Here is a 15760-nt window from a genome sequence, read left to right as displayed (position 1 = left end):
ACGTGATGTTGCGCGAAAAATCAATTTCTTTGGTCTCTTCAAAATTGTGCTGCATCGCGCGCAGTATGGCCGGCCTGATCAAGAGACGCGATGCAATGGAGAAGATTTTAACTTGGGTAGAAACCAGAAATCAGCATGTCGGAGCAAAACTAAGTACAAGAAGTCACTAGAAAAGGTATCAAGAAATGTTCATCAACAATGTGTCACAGTTTCACAGAGCTCACAATGTGTCACAGTGTCACAGAGCTCACAATGTGTCACAGTGTCACAGAGCTCACAATGTGTCACAGTGTCACAGAGTTCACAATGTGTCACAGTGTCACAGAGCTCACAATGTGTCACAGTGTAACAGAGCTCACAATGTGTCACAGTGTGTCACAGAGCTCACAATGTGTCACAGTGTAACAGAGCTCACAATGTGTCACAGTGTAACAGAGCTCACAATGTGTCACAGTGTCACAGAGCTCACAATGTGTTACAGTGTCACAGAGCTCACAATGTGTCACAGAGCTCACATTGTGTCACAGAGGTCACAATGTGTCACAGTGTCACAGAGGTCACAATGTGTCACAGTGTCACAGAGCTCACAATGTGCCAGAGTGTCACAGAACTCACAATGTGTCACAGTATCACAGAGCGTGTGAATTCTGCTGTCTAGTATTGAGTATAAATGAATAAACGCGTCACAGTGTCACAGAGCTCACAATGTGTCACAGTGTCACAGAGCTCACAATGTGTCACAGTGTCACAGAGCTCACAATGTGTCACAGTGTCACAGAGCTCACAATGTGTCACAGTGTAACAGAGCTCACAATGTGTCACAGTGTAACAGAGCTCACAATGTGTCACAGTGTAACAGAGCTCACAATGTGTCACAGTGTAACAGAGCTCACAATGTGTCACAGTGTCACAGAGCTCACAATGTGTCACAGTGTAACAGAGCTCACAATGTGTCACAGATGTCACAATGTGTCACAGTGTCACAGAGCTCACAATGTGTCACAGTGTCACAGAGCTCACAATGTGTCACAGTGTAACAGAGCTCACAATGTATCACAGTGTCACAGAGCTCACAATGTGTCACAGTATAACAGAGCTCACAATGTGTCACAGTGTAACAGAGCTCACAATGTGTCACAGAGGTCACAATGTGTCAGTGTCACAGAGCTCACAATGTGTCACAGTGTCACAGAGCTCACAATGTGTCACAGTGTCACAGAGCTCACAATGTGTCACAGTGTAACAGAGCTCACAATGTGTCACAGTGTCACAGAGATCACAATGTCTCACAGTGTCACAGAGCTCACATTGTGTCACAGTGTCACAGAGCTCACAATGTGTCACAGAGCTCACAATGTGTCACAGAGCTCACAATGTGTCACAGTGTCACAGAGCTCACAATGTGTCACAGTGTCACAGAGCTCACAATGTGTCACAGAGCTCACAATGTGTTACAGTGTCACAGAGCTCACAATGTGTCACAGAGCTCACGGTGTCACAGAGCTCACAATGTGTCACAGTGTCACAGAGCTCACAATGTGTTACAGTGTCACAGAGCTCACAATGTGTCACAGAGCTCACATTGTGTCACAGAGGTCACAATGTGTCACAGTGTCACAGAGGTCACAATGTGTCACAGTGTCACAGAGCTCACAATGTGCCAGAGTGTCACAGAACTCACAATGTGTCACAGTATCACAGAGCGTGTGAATTCTGCTGTCTAGTATTGAGTATAAATGAATAAACGCGTCACAACTCCGCCTCGGAGAGAAGAAGTCACTCACCTCCACGATGGATGATCAGTAGGTGACAGGGAGGGGCCTCTTTGGTGCATTTGTTGTGGCACTTTAGCCTGCGGAGAACATATAAAAGAGATAAGATTAGCTCATGTTGACCACAATATTATTTTAAACCAACTTCAGATGAATTGGACCACACGTTCCTCTCTGATTGCACTCCTATTTATCCGGAAGATTGTCTGTGTGTCTCCCAGGCTCTAACTCTCACCAGCTGGATATTACCAGTGAGGTCCCCCAAGTCTCTGTTCTGGGGACCTTTCTCTTTTGTGTATTTATAAGTGACATGCTCACAGTTTGTCAGACAGCCTCCATGCACACGTATGCGGACAATGCAGTCTTACATTCACAGAGCTCCAGCGTTTCCGACCATGAATATGTACTGCAATCTGATTTCTCTAAGGTCATACGCTGAATCACACAAACTTCTGGTAAACACGGACAAAACAGCAACTACAGAACTACAGCACGGTGTTTGGGACTTAGGCTTCTAAAGCTTCCAACAACAGAAATACTAATTAGAGACAGCTCTACTCTCAGTTACCAGCCTCAATTTTGGGGCAGATGGCTTGATCCTCATCTATTGTTTGGTTTGCATATTGACACGCTGACATCCAGAACCTATGCTAAACTGGCACAATTTCTAGAAATACATCCTCCCTAAGTCCCATAATCAGAAAGTATACTGCACAAAAGATGCTGAACCAATTATGGACTACGGGGATATCGTGCATGCTACAGCACCCCAAATAGTGTATGGCACAGCACCCTAAATAGTGTATGGCACAGCACCCTAAATAGTGTATGGTACAGCACCCCAAATAGTGTATGGCACAGCACCCTAAATAGTGTATGGCACAGCATCCCAAATAGTGTATGGTACAGCACCCCAAATAGTGTATGGTACAGCACCCCAAATAGTGTATGGCACAGCACCCTAAATAGTGTATGTACAGCACCCCAAATAGTGCATGGTACAGCACCCTAAATAGTGTATGGTACAGCACCCCAAATAGTGCATGGTACAGCACCCTAAATAGTGTATGGTACAGCACCCCAAATAGTGCATGGTACAGCACCCTAAATAGTGTATGGTACCGCACCCCAAATAGTGCATGGTACAGCAACCTAAATAGTGTATGGTACAGCGCTCCAAATGAGCAAACTTGATGTTCTGTACGATTTACACGTGGTGTTTTGTCTTATCACGTAAATACAACACCCACCGTGGCGGTACCACGTAGCTATCCCTTGAGCCCAGACATACAGGTGCAGCAGTCGTTATTGCTGCCGCTGGCGCGTTGCAACGACACAAACACAACGCTTCAGCAGCTGCCATTATAAGTGGATTGAACGCACGTGGAAAAGAGCCACGGGGATACCGTGCCAGTGCACCCACTGGCTGCAATAACGCCTGCTACATCTGCAAGGTACATTATTCCTGTCTAACCTTCAAATACCTTCGGAGGGTCTATTTACCGCAGTAAGGTCTCCCGGCTGCAAAACTGGTGAAACAATAGAACCCTGTTTATCAAAGAAAGGGAGTCCCATTCAAAGCAATTGTGGGGGGCGGGGGTTCCTTTGAAAATCCCATTTTGCTGCAATTTAGTGAATAACCCTCAAAGTGCCTTCTGCCACTGGAAGGTGTTTTATGGAATAGCAAAGACTTCATAAATATGGCCCATCTAAGTTTGTCATTTTTATAATGCAGAGCAACATATAATGTATGCAGATGACACAATCCTATATGCACACAGCCATAGCCTCTCTGACCTTCAACACATACTTCAGTCTGACTTTTTGAGACTCGAAAACTGGATTTCCCAAAACAAACTGTTTTTAAACACTGACAAGACTGTAACAATGGAATTTGGGACCAAGACTAAATTTGTAAAGATTCCAGTGACTGAGCTCCTGATTAGAACCAACGCTAACACCACCCTAACACCTGTCACTAGTTTTAAATACCTGGGCTTATGGTTTGACTCCCACTTAACATTCGGGATGCACATTGATACCCTGACAACCAAGACCTATGCCAAACTAGGGGTACTTTACAGGAACAAATCCTCCCTAAGTCTCCTGGTCAGAAAGCGTATTGCACAGCAGATGCTAATGCCAATTATTGACTATGGAGACATAGTATATGGCTCGGCTCCTCAAACCCACCTTAGCAGACTTGACACCCTCTACAATTCAATTTGTCGTTTTGTTCTCCAATGCAACTACAACACACATTACTGCGAAATGCTCAAAGAACTAGATTGGTCAACACTAGAGTCTAGCGCAAAGTTCACCTTTCCTGTCTCACCCTCAAATACTTTCTGGGCAAGCTACCCAGCTACCTGAACAAGCTCCTCGCCCCTACCACCTGCAGCACTTATCACCTGAGATCAGACTCCAAAAGACTATTCATGGTCCCAAAGCTCAACAAAGTATCCGGACGTTCCTCCTTCTCCTTCCGTGCACCCCAAAACTGGAACAACCTACCAGAGACTCTCACATCCACCACCAGTTTAAGTTCTTTCAAATCTAAGGCTGTCTCACATTTTAACCTGGTCTGTAACTGTTTCATATGCTCATAATATATATTTTCTTTAACTGTGCATGCAATGTCTTGTATATAATGTTTACCCTGTTCATTTATGTAACTGTATTTGTAACCATGTATTATTTGTTTTACTCTGTGCCCAGGACATACTTGAAAACGAGAGGTAACTCTCAATGTATTACTTCCTGGTAAAATATTTTATAAATAAATAAATATAATGGCGACAGGTCCTATGTTAAAGGGATTTCGGAACAACATACAGAACAATCACTCTTTTAAACTGAGTTTGTCTCTATGTGTAAATCTAATTTAACATACAGGTGTTTCATTAATCCATTTTGGTGGGATATGTCCACCAACACTGCCATTAACCCTTCGGGGCCCTTTAAACGTAGCTACTGGGGTCTGGCACTCGCACGTACAGGACTAGCTACATCATAATAATCCTGCTCGGTTTCAATGGCGAGATCGCGTTCTGCGGAAAAACGTGATCTGTCACTAAGTGGAACAGAACGTGGAGAACTTCTCGCATTCAGCTCATTAGTGACCGGCCACGTGATCGCTGGAAGGGTCGTGGCACTCTGGGGCGGCGGACACTCCGGCACTCAAAGGGTTATATCCTATGGAAACTTGGATCTTCTGCCTTATCCCAGGATATGTTGTGATATCGGGGGGAATAATGACGCTTGCTACAGTACATCTGTATAAATAACCGTCATATTAAGATTGATTTTGTCTCTGTTTATGGAGCCATTTTTGTCTGTTGGAAATGGCGTTTGTTCCATTATATATCTGCGGCCACTGAGAACTTGATGAAGGTTATTTCAAAAAGTCAAGTGGCTGAGCGATGGCCCTGCAGTTTGTTTGGAAAATAAAAAAGACCTGAGTTATTTAGTGGTGCGATTCTGACTGTTCTGAACCATTAGATTTATTTGTTATTTCTAAGGTGTGAAGGTGAAAATAGAAGTCACAGAGAAACATAATACAGGCTGAGGGCGTAGGAGCCAAAGCAGGAGAGACGTGCTCCTGAGATATGAACATATTTACATTTCTATGTCCATGGGTGCCCAATAATGGGAAAAATGGCTAGGGACTAATAACAGCTAAGGGGTTAAGTAGGGGTTCAGTTCCCATGATATGAACACACATCACTGCGAAATGCTCAAAGAACTAGATTGGTCCACACTAGAGTCTAGGCGCAAAGTTCACCTTTCCTGTCTTGCCTTTAAATTCTTCATGGGCAAGCTACCCAGCTACCTGAACAAGCTCCTCACCCCTACCACATGCAGCACCTATCACCTGAGATCAGACTCCAAAAGACTGTTCATGGTCCCAAGGCTCAACAAAGTATCCGGCCGCTCCTCCTCCTCTTACCGTGCACCCCAAAACTGGAACAACCTACCGGAGACTCTCACATCCACCACCAGGCTAAGTTCTTTCAAATCTAAGGCTGTCTCACATTTTAATGTGGTCTGTAACTGTTACATACGCTCATAATATATATTTTCTTTAACTGTGCACGCAATGTCTTGTATATAATGTATACCCTGCTCATTATGTAACTGTACTTGTAACCATGTATTATTTGTTTTACTCTGTGCCCAGGACAGACGTGAAAACGAGCGGTAACTCTCAATGTATTACTTCCTGGTAAAATATTTTATAAATAAATAAATAAATGAAGCCTCTGAATGGCAGCCCTATTTCTTTACTCATATGGCACTGATCCCACAGGTGTCCTTGATCCTCTCCAGCCATATGTTACCCAAACTCTCAGGTTCCGTAGAGACTGGGTTCAGTACTGCAGTAACAAACCTGCCCCGCATAACAGCACAGAGCGTGCCAGCACCGTGCTGCCAAAGTACAATCTGGCATTGCCAGGCAATGTGCGGCCGAGAAAGGGTTAATTAGTCCCAATATTTTTATTAGAAATGGTTTCTCTTTCCAATGTCCTATCCCGTGCCCTTAGACATGGTCAAATCATTGTATGTTTCCTGTTCTGAGCGACATTGATATAACACAGATTTATTTGTTTGTGCTTATCCCGGCTCCGCTGGACTTTTCAAGACCTGCAGCATTGTTTCCTGAGCTATAAGCCCTTAACCAATATATAACAAAAGCAATATAATAAAAGCAGTATGTGTAGCACATCGGGCTATATTTCCTACAGTACGTGGTGTTGTTCTATACGACACCATCCAGCGCTGGAAGACACCTTATGAAATAGCAATGCTTAGGAAACATGGTCCATTAAGTGATATTTTGCTGTTTTTCTAGTTCCAGCTTCATTTTAGCCACCCAGTATGTATGTGTATATATATATATATATATATATATATATATATATATATATATATATACATGTACATATACATATACATACACACACACACATACTTATTTACATTTCTGTTTTGAAAGAATTGTAAATACCTTATATTTTAAAACAAATGGTAAACATAATACAGAAGATGTGATATACGTGAGTGCGTCCGTTTATTGCAACCCTTACACAGGCTAAGTGAGACTTTTGGCAGCAAAGATGTGAGTTTCTGGTGTACGGTATTGCCTCAATAAACAGTCATTCTTATGTTAAAAGAGCTTTGTGTTTGGAGTCTGAAACATACTTGCAGTTTTTACATTTCAGTCCAAAGAGCATCCCTTTCCCACAGACAGTACAAGTCTGAGACATCCAGTACTTGGTGGAAAACCTGCAAAGGAAAAACACACACTAAAGGATTGGAAAATCACAGGTGGGGGATAAAGGAACTGCCCCGCATGTGATTCCTTGTACAACTTGTGGAGGTTGAAGGACAATAAGATGGGGAACAGTATTAAGAAGAGAGTTCAAGAAACATTTCCAGGGGGACTGCGAAGCCCACTGAGCAATTTATTGTAGAATTTGCAGCAAAATTGCCAATTTTTCACATATTTAAATATTTGCAAAATCACAGAAGTTTAAAAATAACCAACTGTTTAAAAAAAAGAGATTTAAAAAACATTATATACTGTATACTGTACATTCAAACATTTTTTTTTTTTTTTTAAAGCAAATATAGTTTGTACGGCAAAACTGAACAATTTCGCTCTAATTTGCGATCCGAAACGTTACTTCAAAATAATAAAAAAAACAATGCAAAGCAAATTTTGACACATGCCCCCTCCTCAGCTGCAGACCTTTCTATAGCTGGAGACCAAGCAATATCCTACGTGTGCTTTTTTTTAAATAAATCAGTTCTGTACTATGAGAAAATACTTGTAGAATTTTTTTAAACCACGCTGAATGACATTTTTAATGTATTATCATGTAAGAAGCATTTTTTGTTTCTATAGCAACCATTTACAAAGTTACATCCCCTTCCTCTTCTGAAACAGGCTCTGGCACACCCTTTTTTGAGCCCTGCCCTCTCTCTAGCAGTGCACCAATTGTATCTAGTGACTGCCTGGTCACATGATCTTCCCCACAGAACTTTGTATCTTTGGTCCACTTCTGCTTCACTGACAGCCATTTAGTGAACCCCCGAGCCGAATCTTCGACGATCGATCACAGGAGAACAGATCGATCGGCAACTTAGCTAATTACTTATAATTGCGTGGATTGTATTGATGCACATATTAAAGGGGGATACTTTATTTTAATAAAACCGGCAGCTTGGACTGCTGCTTTAATAGAGCAGGGGTGAAAGTATAAATATAATTTACTATAATTTACCTGAGCCTGGTCCTCAGCACTGCTTGCAGAGCATATTTACCTTGTTCTTACCAAGCATTGCAACAATGTCACAACATTATTTTAAATGTCAGGCCAATTCTGTGCTTGGGGCTAAAGAGGATTATGTATCAAATCCCTGCAAAATATGAGGATAATATATCAAGTATCTGATTGATGCAAAAGTATGTGCATTTTGGTGCAAAAAATTGCATCATGAGTTTAAGAAGCAAAAACCCTATCGAAAGCAATACAAAAAAATTCCTTCGATACAACTGGTGAAAATATTGTGTTGATATTGTACATTATAAAATTGGAGTTCTGTATCTCTTCCGTGGTACCTCCTATATCTTTATATACGCACTCCCCAAAACGCAGACTAGCACACACAGGGTAAAAACGGTTCAAATGGTTTGATATATTGATACCGCAAGATGTGCGCTGAAAATTTGTGTCATAGGGGATAATTTGACAACATAAAAATGACACAGCCACCTTAATCTATCAAACCGGACACGGTGCAGCTTTTTCTCCCAGTATTGCAGCAGGGAGACCATTATGCGCGGGCCTTTCACATGCCTAAGCTATTTAGTTCAGACACCACCCTCCCCGCACACAGTATTAACTGAATCCAATACTTTATATACACAGGAAAATGCCTTATCGGTGTAAGAATGGGGAAAGCACTGTGCTTCTATCTCAAATGTTCTCACAATATCCTCCCTTCTTGCCATGTTAAATTTATTGCAGAGCTGCCAAGCCTCAAGTTAATTAGATTTTTTTTTTTAGCCGCCTAAGCTGAGAGTTTTATCTCGTCTTAATAGTTTTGCAGCTGAAATGGGATTCAAATACAGTCCCGATCTGTCTTGTTAGGCGCGGAGTGAAAAGACGAGAGAGAAGAGAGCAAGATGAGATTTTTCCAGGTAGGGTGGGGATGGGTCAGTCTTTATTTCCCTTAGCCAGGACAGAAATCATTTTGTGTTAAGCAGGCAAAATATTTCATTTGGACTACCCTCAATCCAGATGGTTAACTCCTTCAGCTAGGTTGGGATAAGCTTTATAAAGTCAACATACAGTAGTTACATAGTTACAGTTACATACAGTAGTTACATAGTTACATTGTCACAATAACATACAGTAGTTACATAGTTGCATACACTAGTTACATAGTTACCAATTAGACTGTAAGCTCCTCGGGGCAGGGACTCCTCTTCCTTAATGTTACTTTTATGTCTAAAGCACTTATTCCCATGATCTGTTATTTATATTATCTGTTATTTATTTGATTACCCAATGTATTACTACTGTGAAGCGCTATGTACATTAATGGCGCTATATAAATAAAGACATACAATACATAGTAGATGAGGGGGAAGGATTTAGGACTGCTTGTAGACAGCAGGCTTAGTAATAGTGCCCAAAGTCAAGCAGTAGCTGCAAAGGCAAACAAGATCTTATCTTGCATTAAACGGGCAATGGGGTTTGGATATATATGGTATAGATATAGGATAAAGTATCTGTCGTCTAATATTGGCATAGGTTGAACTTGATGGATGTACATCTTTTTTTCAACCTCATCTACTATGTAACTATGTAACTATGTAACTACAGTATATTGATCCAGAGGAAGGAAAACAAAAAACCCCATTGAAACATTATCCACATGAGATGTATTAAGAAGATGTAACAGCAATTTGTACAGGGATATAATTAGCAGATTTTATTTTATATATAAAGAGATGTGGGAGGTTTTAACATCAAGTAAAGCTGAAGGAAACCTAGTGGCCTAAGCAACGTGAGAAAAACTTCTTACACTCCTTGCACAAGCGACAGGACTGGCTCGGTTTGAAGCTATAGATAGGACTGGCTCGGTTTGAAGCGATAGATAGGACTGTCTCGGTTTTAAGCGATAGATAGGACTGTCTCGGTTTGAAGCGATAGACATGACTGGATCGGTTTGAAGCTATAGATAGGACTGGCTTAGTTTTAAGCGATAGATAGGACGGGCTCGGTTTGAAGCGATAGACAGGACTGGCTTAGTTTTAAGCGATAGATAGGACGGGCTCGGTTTCAAGCGATAGACAGGACTGGCTTAGTTTTAAGCGATAGATAGGACTGGCTCGGTTTGAAGCTATAGATAGGACTGGCTCAGTTTGAAGCGATAGATAGGACTGGCTCGGTTTTAAGCGATAGATAGGACTGGCTCGGTTTGAGGCTATAGACAGGACTGGCTCAGTTTGAAGCGATAGACAGGACTGGCTCGGTTTGAAGCTATAGATAGGACTGCGCGGTTTGAAGCTATAGATAGGACTGGCTCGGTTTGAAGCGACAGACAGGACTGGCTCGGTTTGAAGCGATAGATAGGACTGCGCGGCTTGAAGCTATAGATAGGACTGGCTCGGTTTGAAGCGACAGACAGGACTGGCTCGGTTTGAAGCGATAGGACTGCGCGGCTTGAAGCTATAGATAGGACTGGCTCGGTTTGAAGCTATAGACAGGACTGGCTCGGTTTGAAGTGATAGACAGGACTGGCTCAGTTTGCAGGTTTATAATCTTGATGTTACTGGATTCACCTTAATTTTACCGCGCAATGAAGGTTATTAATCAAGATCCACAAGTTGCGACATTGTGGCAAAAACCAAAATGCATCAGGTTTAACAAACATAAGAAATCCCACACGTATTTCCCTTTGAGAAACGGACTGCTGTTTTTTGCCCTATTTTGCAGCCAAGAGACTTTGATAAACGATAGGTTTTGCCAGGTACATTTTGCTGTATAACTACATTCAAGTTGTTTTCAAAATGACCAGGTGTCCCTGAGAACAAAAGCAGAACGCCCTCAGCCATTACTGCGACTATCTACTCGTGATTTATGATAGCAACGCTGCTCTTTTATAAACATAGGTGTTTGATGTCAAGGAGTAGCCTTGTAGTTATGGCAGAGACATCCTAGCTGCAAGATGCAGATGTAGCGAGACTTACAGTTATCGGTGCCGCAATTGCTTACGGTCCCTGCTTATAATAATAATAATTGTTTGTTCTTGGGAGATAAAGTGACTTCCCCAAGGTCACAAGGAGCCGACACTGGGAATTGCACCAGGTTCCCCTGCTTCACACTCAGTGCCAGTCAGTGTCGTTACTCACTGAGCCGCTCCTTCTCCCAGGCTCCCCTGCTTCACACTCAGTGCCAGTCAGTGTCTTTACTCACTGAGCCGCTCCTTCTCCCAGGTTCCCCTGCTCACACTCAGTGCCAGTCAGTGTCTGTACTCACTGAGCCGCTCCTTCTCCCAGGTTCCCCTGCTCACACTCAGTGCCAGTCAGTGTCTTTACTCACTGAGCCGCTCCTCCTCCTTATGAATTGGAGTTTCCTTCAGAGCCATCAGCCATGAAGCTGAAAAGTGTGGAAGAGCCTTGCAGAGGTACATGGCCCAATATTCTGCCGTACAGAAGCAGTCACTATAGTATTCCCCCCTCATGACATAGGTACCCATATTCAGACATCTACATCACCAAGTGGTTTGGACAGACACAGAGGCTGCTTCTTACTTTGTGAGCCGCTCTGCAACATGGCACACTCACGTAGACGGCTTCTTACCTTCTGAGCTGCTCTGGGACACGGCACACTCACGTAGACTGCTTCTTACCTTGTGAGCCGCTCTGCAACATGGCACACTCACGTAGACGGCTTCTTACCTTCTGAGCTGCTCTGGGACACGGCACACTCACGTAGACTGCTTCTTACCTTGTGAGCCGCTCTGCAACATGGCACACTCACGTAGACGGCTTCTTACCTTCTGAGCTGCTCTGGGACACGGCACACTCACGTAGACGGCTTCTTACCTTCTGAGCTGCTCTGGGACACGGCACACTCACAGAGGCTGCTTCTTACCTTGTGAGCTGCTCTGGGACACGGCACTCACAGATGCTGCTTCTTACCTTCTGAGCTGCTCTGGAACACGGCACACTCATTGAGACTTTTTCTTACCTTTTGAGCTGCTCTGGAACATGGCACACTCACAGAGACTGCTCCTTACCTTCTGAGCTGCTGTGGGACACGACACTCACGTAGGCTGATTCTTACCTTCTAAGCTACTCTGGGACACGGCACACTCACGTAAACGGCTTCTTACCTTCTGAGCTGCTCTGGAACACGGCACACTCACAGAGACTGCTCCTTACCTTCTGAGCTGCTGTGGGACACGACACACTCACGTAGACTGCTTCTTACCTTGTGAGCCGCTCTGGAACACGGCACACTCACGTAGACGGCTTCTTACCTTGTGAGCCGCTCTGGAACACGGCACACTCACGTAGACTGCTCCTTACCTTCTGAGCTGCTCTGGAACATGGCACACTCACAGAGACTGCTCCTTACCTTCTGAGCTGCTGTGGGACACGACACACTCACGTAGGCTGATTCTTACCTTCTAAGCTACTCTGGAACATGGCATACTCACGTAAACGGCTTCTTACCTTCTGAGATGCTCTGGAACACGGCACACTCACGTAGGCTGATTCTTACCTTGTGAGCCGCTCTGGAACACGGCACACTCACAGAGGCTGCTTCTTACCTTGTGAGCTGCTCTGGGACATGGCACACTCACAGAGACTGCTTCTGTTCTGTAGAAGAGTGCCGTGTCCCTCTGTGCAGCTCCTCCACACGGTCTGGCTTGGAAGGATTAACACGGAGGGGGTCTCATTCAGAAGCATGGACCCCCGGGGCGTTAATCCTGCTAGGCCGCTATCGATCCCCGCTGGCACTGTTCCGCTATTACATCCGATGCACTATGTTAGACTTACACCACTTGAGATGTGGAGGATTATATTGACCAATTAAAAGAGTTAAAGAAGAGACACGCAGAATGTGACACATCTCATTATAACCTATGCATCATGTAACTCCCCCCAACTCCTCCTACTGACTCTCCCCAAGGTGCAAGCTGGGGCAGAGATGCAGACTGTGATACATATCATTATAATCTGTGCACCATGTAACTCCCCCCAACTCCCCCTACTGACTCTCCCCAAGGTGCAAACTGGGGCAGAGACACAGGATGTGATACATCTCATTATAATCTGTGCACCATGTAACTCCCCCAACTCCTCCTGCTGACTCTCCCCAAGGTGCAAGCTGGGGCAGAGACGCAGAATGTGATACATCTCATTATAATCTGTGCACCATGTAACTCTCCCCAACTCCTCCTACTGACTCTCCCCAAGGTGCATGCTGGGGCAGAGACACAGAATGTGATACATCTCATTATAATCTGTGCATCATGTAACTCCCCCAACTCCTCCTACTGACTCTCCCCAAGGTGCAAGCTGGGACAGAGACGCAGAATGTGATACATCTCATTATAATCTGTGCACCATGTAACTCCCCCCAACTTCTCCTACTGACTCTCCCCACGGTGCAAGCTGGGGCAGAGACACAGAATGTGATACATCTCATTATAACCTGTGCATAATGTAACTCCTCCTACTGACATTCCTCAAATCGCATGCTAGGGTAGATGCGGAAACTCAGAGCAAAAGGCTTTAATACTAGGGGCAGGATGAAAATTACCCGTTTTTTTCACCAAAATTACCTTAATACATAGCTCTGAAGGGGTTAATCAGGGAACTGAAAACATTACTACCAAATAAGGCACTGTAAACATTTTATTACCGTAAAATATAAACACCCCCCTAAAAGGGTAAATACTACAGTAGTTAGCATGCTACCGCCAACACAGAACCAAGTTCATACTGCCATGTTTATATAACATGACATCTGCTATTATTGGTTACTCTGAATTGGTGCACAATACATACCTGTGTTTGATGGAGTTTCCCAGATCTCTTCTTGGTATCTGTGGGGACCAGCGAGGCACTGATAGTGTGTCTGAAAAAGAGAAAACCGGGTAACTAAACGCGCTGGCAGGCGCGGACCATTCGATCTGCTTCTAGAGCTGCCTTTAGCGCCTCAACCAGTGTCTCGTGGAGCTATGTCGCGAGGTGCACGCAGGCGTGAGAAATGACAAATGAAGCAGCTCTCAAATTTCAAAATTAGCAAACAAGTTTATTACTTACATGACATAGTTTCAACCTTTCAACCCCTCTGCCAGGGTCTTCCTCATGGCTAGAGACCTCCTGTTCTTGCCCTTTATATACCTAAAAGGGCATTGTAATAGTGACTGTAATAGGGACTTATCCCTGTTTAAATAAGGCTGCAATATAAAGCCTTTAGTAGTCTGAGGAATCCAGCAGGGAGCTGGTTAAACAGACAGGTTGAAACTTTTCCTACTAGACCCAGAGATTATTGAGCACACAGGCATGAGCATGTGCTGAAATCAAATCACCAGGGGACCAGAACTCTCTTCCGGGGTGCAGCGAACCCAGGAACCTGCCAGAGGCTCACCCCTCAACACACCACTCTAGACCCAGAGACTGACATGAAGGGCCACCTGCTTTGAGGTACCTCTTTAGACTTTGGGGTGATAGGTTGGCAAGGGGCTTTCACTCCCGGCCTTGCAGACAGGGACTGGAGAAGTGAGTTAGCCCTTACAAAGGGATAGGTGTTTTTTTCAGGAGAACGCTACACTACCTTCCAGTAACATGACTACGTCTTGGTGTTACTCCCAGCCACACACTGAAATAGGCAAAAGCCCTTTTACTTTTGCCCTATTTCAGTGCCTGAATGTGAGCAGCGCCAGGTTAAGGTATGACTTTAACATTATTTTAGGGGTTAATATTAACAAATCTTCAGAGCAGGGTATTCTTATACTAATGGCTCATTTGCATACAATTTTCATATCATTTTCCCTAATGTGCATTATTTATAATCCTCGGCTTTTAATGTGACATTAACATAAGGTAACGTTACTGAGCACAGCTTTACTGCAAACGTAATGTTAACTTAACTAAGTTTAGTGAGTCTTGGCGTATGAGGTTATTGCAGTGATCCCTCCTACTGTCCCTGTACGTTCTCCCTACTTACCACTTAGATTGTAAGCTCTTCGGGGCAGGGTCTCCTTTTCCTATTGTTACTTTATGTCTGAAGCGCTTATTCCCATAATGTGTTATATTATTATGTCCCGTGTATTACTGCTGTGACGCGCTGTGAACGTGGAGGGCGCTATATAAATAAAGTTATACATACATATAAACATAGAAAAAAGAAAAAGCGCCTGATCCTAGTGCATTATCATTAAAAATATTTAATATATTTCCATTGATCACAATTGAAAACTCACAAACAAAGAATCTATCCAGGCGTTGTATGAGATCAATACTTATTCCCCAATCCAGTTGTTGTATCTCCGCTCCTCTGCTCCGATCGTCTGCACAGTCCGTCACGAACCCCCGTCCCGCAGGAACTCCCAATGGTGACAGCTCACAGATCGTCCTCCGATTAACCCAACGCATTATATGTGTTGCTGATACCAGGGTGGTTGTGAGCGGTGTACCCATAAGAAAACATTAAGGGAATCCGCTGCCCCATTGAGAACGTACACTGCCCGGAACTGAATGCAGTAGATGTGTGTTGCCGGAGGACGATGTGTGAGCTGACACCATTGGGAGTTCCTGCGGGACGGGGGTTCATGACGGACTGTGCAAACGATTGTAGCAGAGGAAGGGAGATACATCAACTGGATTGGGGAATGAGTATTGATCTCATACAACGCTTGGATATATTCTTTGCGAGTTTTGAATTGTGATCAAT

General features: G+C 43.8%; 1 protein-coding gene across 3 annotated transcripts in view; it reads right to left on the bottom strand.

Annotated features, from left to right (window-relative positions):
* The window catches only part of KSR2 (kinase suppressor of ras 2), a 329003-nt gene that overhangs the window by 87542 nt on the left and 225701 nt on the right, over window positions 1-15760 (bottom strand). For all 3 annotated transcript variants that reach the window (XM_075568096.1, XM_075568097.1, XM_075568098.1), the window contains 3 exons: window positions 13870-13939; window positions 6975-7058; window positions 1785-1852 (listed from right to left, as the gene is read on the bottom strand). In XM_075568096.1, the coding sequence (XP_075424211.1) occupies window positions 1785-1852; window positions 6975-7058; window positions 13870-13939 (222 nt within the window). The remainder of the gene's footprint in view (window positions 1-1784; window positions 1853-6974; window positions 7059-13869; window positions 13940-15760) is intronic.

This window comes from Ascaphus truei, chromosome 13 (assembly GCF_040206685.1).
Source record: "Ascaphus truei isolate aAscTru1 chromosome 13, aAscTru1.hap1, whole genome shotgun sequence".
NCBI classification, from domain to species: domain Eukaryota; kingdom Metazoa; phylum Chordata; class Amphibia; order Anura; family Ascaphidae; genus Ascaphus; species Ascaphus truei.
The sequence above is the reverse complement of the archived record's forward strand: the minus strand, read 5'-3'. Positions and strand labels throughout refer to the sequence as shown.